The sequence below is a fragment of the Chiroxiphia lanceolata genome, chromosome 1, assembly GCF_009829145.1.
Source record: "Chiroxiphia lanceolata isolate bChiLan1 chromosome 1, bChiLan1.pri, whole genome shotgun sequence".
Taxonomy (NCBI): Eukaryota; Metazoa; Chordata; class Aves; order Passeriformes; family Pipridae; genus Chiroxiphia; species Chiroxiphia lanceolata.
Genome location: NC_045637.1, coordinates 83836785 through 83841949, shown reverse-complemented (window position 1 = coordinate 83841949; position 5165 = coordinate 83836785). Strand labels below are relative to the sequence as shown.

The 5165-nt window shown below is 39.9% G+C and overlaps 1 protein-coding gene across 1 annotated transcript; it reads right to left on the bottom strand.

Moving 5' to 3' along the window:
- Nucleotides 1-605: 605 nt before the first annotated feature.
- MC4R (melanocortin 4 receptor) lies at nt 606-2351 on the bottom strand. Its single transcript, XM_032691416.1, has 2 exons — nt 2168-2351; nt 606-2023 (listed from the first exon to the last, which is right to left on the bottom strand). The coding sequence occupies exon 2, from the start codon at nt 1940-1942 to the stop codon at nt 947-949; it is 996 nt and encodes a 331-aa protein (XP_032547307.1). The 5' UTR covers nt 1943-2023; nt 2168-2351; the 3' UTR covers nt 606-946.
- Between the last annotated feature and the right edge of the window lie 2814 nt (nt 2352-5165).

Below are 5165 nucleotides of genomic sequence, written 5' to 3'. Positions count from 1 at the left end.
TCCAACAAGGATGTATTTTTTCTGAAGCACAGAGTCCTTGTTCCCCACAGTACCACAGAATAAGGACTGAATGTTCAAAATGAAGTTCCAACTTTATCTTCATCAGGTAAATCTCTCAGTGAACCTTTACACTGGTGCTGGCATTATCAAAGATAATACTATATCTGCCTCATGGCTGAATGGAGGGTGCTAGGCTACCTGGATGCCAGTGTTGCCAATATATCCAGGGCTAAGTGATGCTCCAGGGAGCAATTTAAAGTTTGCAAAAAAGTAGTCTCAGACATACAGCAGTCATCACCCGCAAAACAAAACCCAGCCCGAATCCCAGGCATTCAACTGTCTGTGTAGCAAGTGTTTGAAAAATCTTGTTGCTGTGGGCAATAACTGTAACAAAGAACAGAATTGCTACTGTGAAGTAGAACAAAAAGAGTTCAAAATGAATAAATACAACTTGTTGGTTTTACTAACCTTTCTGAAAAATTTGCTTTCTAATTTCAGAGAACCTCTAATCCACTATTATAAAAGTATATGCTCTATTTTAAGATGTATATAATGTAGCTATAATTACTTCAACAGAATAAGAAAGAGTATCAGTCAATACGTACTGTAAGTCAGGCAAGTTATTTATTTTTTCAGCAGTTGAAATATACAGCTGCTCGTGTTTGTTGGTATTTCACATAAATCATTACATTTATTTGCTTCTTACAAACTGCTATGAAGTGCTACTTCTCTTTCCAGCTAAATAAATTACAAACTGTAGACATCACAAACATTTTTAAGAAATATTAATTACATGAGAATGGGATACAAGAATGAGAGAGAGGGGAGACAGAAAGAGGTGCTCACTCTTAAAGGTTTAAAGCAAATTCTGCTGAGAAAGAGGATCTGAAGGCTTGGAAATCTGTGCTGCATGTTGTGTACACAGTAACATATCCATCCCTTTGGTTTAATATTTGCCAGGGAAATCACAAAGCCCTCTCAGGTTACAGCAGCATATAATCTCCTTGAATGTTTTCCTGAGCTCCTGACTCCGGAATGCATAGATTAGTGGATCAATGATGGAATTGCACATGATGAGGATCAGGTAGAAGTTAAAGTGGGACATGAAGCATACACAGTAAGGGTTGTAGGGGCAGGAGATGTAGAAAATCAGGTGCAGGAAAAATGGAGCCCAGCACACAACAAAAACTCCAATCAGGATGGTGAGAGTGATGGCCCCTTTCATGTTGGCCCCTTGGCGAATAGGGCCAGTCCCTGGAAGAACAGCAATCTTTTTTATATGTATCCGAGCCATCATAAACATGTGGACATAGAGGGATGCCATGAGAATGAGCATAGTGAAGAACATGCTAATAAGGCAGATGATGACAACGCTGCTGTCAGAGTAAATGATGAACAAAATGCCTGAGACTGTGCAAGCAGCCCAGATGCATGTGATGATAACACCGACACGTTTCACTGTCATGATATTATGGTACTGGAGGGCATAAAAGATAGTAAAGTACCTGTCCACTGCTATTGAGAGAAGACTGCAAATTGATGCAAGCAAGGAACTGCAAATCACCGAGTCAATGACATTGTCAATGTTTATGGTAAAGCTCTGTGCATCTGTGTCTGTGTTGTTTAGCAGCGTGATGACAATGGTTTCTGATCCATTAGATACACTCACTAGCATGTCAGCCACTGCCAAGCTACAGATGAAGAAGTACATGGGTGAATGGAGGTTCTTGTTCTTGGCTATCGCCACAATGACCAAGACGTTCTCCAACAAGCTGATGATGCCCAGAGTCACAAACACTTCAGGGGATACAAAGAGTTGCTCGTAGCAGCCTCCCGAGGAGTGGCCCTTTGCATTTGGCTCGCTGGCACCTCCGTGCGGTCTGTAGCTGTGGTTCCAAAAATGGAGAGGCTGGAGTGTCCCACGATGCTGGGTGAAATTCATCTTACGGAGTTCCCCTTTCAACTTCCTGCTTTTAAAACTCCTGTTCCTTTCGCATTCCTCTGAAAACCTTTGGCTTTTCAACTTGGGAAAAAAAGAAAAATAAACTGGGACCGAGGCAGATAGCGGTTCAGAACACTTTGACTACTCTGACAAAATCAGGTTTCAGACTCAGAAATACTGATTTATACTCTCACAGATGCAGTTTCTGATCATCTTCACATTTACCTTGGTGATTTATGTCACAGAGTCCCAACAGTCTTTATGTTTGCATCAGATTCTCCCCTGTGGTCAGCTCCTGTTTAGTTCACTGGTATGCTGCAAGGTTTTTTTGTTCCTTTCCATTAAAGAGAGGTGAGCATAAAATGCCCAAGTGACTGCTGCAGAGCAGGAACTGATTCCAAACTGCAAGCACCACTCTCGCTCTCAGCGCATGCCGGCTGCCTGTTTTACGGTGTGTGGAAGAGACAAATATTCAGGGCACTCTCCGCCTCTGCTTTGCCTTCCAGCCAATGGGACTCAGGAGCTGCAGAAAGTGGAGGGGCTGCTGATTTCCAGCCTCTCTGAAACATCACACGGCACAGTAGCTTCAGATGCAGCACAAGCTACAAGTAGCTACAGGAATGTAGCTACCAGAGATTTGTTTCCCTTCTTTAACTTCTCAGAATAATATTTAAATAGTTTTTTTAATTAGCAAACTTACAGAACTGTACTGACTATCTTACAGAATTCTGGCAGCTGAACTGACAGCTTTTTATTTTTCACTACATGAGCACAGATTGTGATTTACTATGACTTACTCTTTCTGTGGCACAAAGTTTCTCTGCCTTGCATATGTGACAAAGTAAGAACAGGGAAAGGAAGCAAGAGAATACATATTTCCTCATGGTTCTCTCTCCCAGGTCTCCTTTGCCTCGCTAACTTTTCTATCCCTTAACTGTCCACTTGCAAGATGTGTTACAAGGTTACATTATATTCTCTAAGCTTCTTAAAATATTTAAGAAATGGAGACAATCTAAGGACTAAAACCAACATGACCCAAAATCACAAATGTCTTAATACATTGTCCTAAATAAAGCAGTTTGTTCCAGGTAATATTCCTCTTCATAATCTTATTTTTGGGAAAGAAAAGATGATGGAATTGGTTGCAGAAGCCCTGTAACCATCAGGAATTAAGATATTGATCAGAAAAACAAAAATCAGTATTTAGAATAGATGAAGGAAAGTAACAGAAGACAAAGTTGCAACCTGTAAGAAGTGGAGGTCATATAATAGTAATGACACAAAGGCATTAATAAGTTTCCTAGAGGTCCATATGGCCTGTCAGCCCTAGAGAAGAAGGAAGAGAAGAATATTGAAAGAATATGAAGAGGCATGACAAAAGTTGTTTTGCTGTTACCATTTCAAGCATTACAATCACTGATTGAAAAACAAATACACTGAACAAAGACTAAACTATAAATGAATTTTAAAGGTAAGGAGGCTATAAGCAAGTCAGTCACTGCACCTGAGAGTAATGTTTGCAAGGAAGTTGTTTGAAGTAATGTTTCCAGTCAACTACCAGGAAGACTATGTAGGGATCTGTATCTGATGCAAGAGTCTATTTCCTACAACCTCTAGAAGTTTTTTGATCTTCTATGCATTAGCTGGCTTTAAAATGAATGGCTATAAATAGGTACAGGAATATAGCATGCGAGTAGAAGCACAACTATCTGTATTCAACATCTCAGCACCAGGGTAAAGCGGGATTTTACTTTCACACTTGTTTTTATGTAGATCTATGGTTATGAAGACCTATATCAGAAGAAAAGCTTCAGTCAGTGTTTTCTAGGCCCCTCCCCAGACAGATTGCTTCATAAAACTGAAATGTAAACAACCAAGATAAACAAAATCACTTACACCACAGGAAATCCCACATTCATCAGTTTGGAAAACATCATTTACCAGCAGCATGCTTGAAATGAAATAATTTGCTGCCAAAAGGGTGGGATTTGCTTTCCTATCAAGACATAAGACAAGCCAGGAATCAAAAAGATTTGTTATCTAGTTATTAATCCCTGGGTCAGCATACAGCATGCACTAACTCCTGCCATAGGCAGGACTTGCACACCCAGCCCTTAAAGGACATCACTGCAGTGCGAGAGCAGTGAGAAAAATTGTATAAAGACTGATGTGGGAGAACAGCATCTCCCCAGATAAGGTATTGTTTCTACAGCTGCAGCCAGAAATGCATAATCTTTCAGTTATGCTGGGGAGGCAGGCACTCAGCATTCCTTCCCTTATGAACTTCCCCATGCTGGAAGTGCCCCTGACACAGGGATCTCTCCCCTTCACCTACTTAGGTAGAGGTAGAGCAGTCGAGTCCGGCAAGAACGGAGAGAAACTACCTCCAGAGAATACTGCCCCATTTGTCCCAGTTGTCTGTCTGTTCCTCTTCTGGTTCCTCCCTTTCTCTGCACGTTATCTCTGTTCTTATCCCCATTTATCTTTCCATTTACTCTCTTCACCCGGAAGCTATAGAGACAATGGTTCATGCTTGATTTTTCCCTGGATGTGGTCATTAAAATGCAATATTGGTTATAACAAAAGAAAGAAAAGTACACTTTTTTCCCACCCACAGCCATCACTCACCTCCAAATTTCTGCTTATGCTCTGCATTCTTGGGGAACATTTATTTTAGTGCTATGCATTCATACTTGTGGGGTGAGGTTACATGACTGGAAGCAGTAGATTTAAGGTAGTTTAGCAACTTAGTTGAAGCTCTGAAGAGGTGATGTATATTAGCCTGCTCTAACTAAAAGGTAAAACAAGCTGTATGAACATTTTTTTAAATAAGATACAATCTATGTGCTACTTCCATGGTAAAAAATGGATACATGTCTCTGGCTCTTGTTCAATAACATATAATGTTAACCATATAATGTTAAAATCATTCAAAGAATCCTAGCTCTCTTATGCCTGAAAATATGCTAATATTTCAATTTTTTTTAGCAATAGATAACAGGAATATTGCCTAATATACATTGCCTAAATTGTTTCTTAAATTTTAAAAACTTAAAACTAAGCAAATATTTCCTTCTGGTGGCTGGCAAGCTATTCAGTGCCATGGAAAACCAGTCATGGCTGCAGAAAACCATAAATTCACAACTATGTATATATCGTTATTAAGTGATATACTAATATGTGCTCCAGCTCTTAAGAGAAATGAACCATCAATAAAGATTTG

What these genes read in the sequence shown, in the direction of transcription:
- MC4R (XM_032691416.1), bottom strand. Translation starts at nt 1,942, where the DNA reads ATGAATTTCACCCAGCATCGTGGGACACTCCAGCCTCTCCATTTTTGG.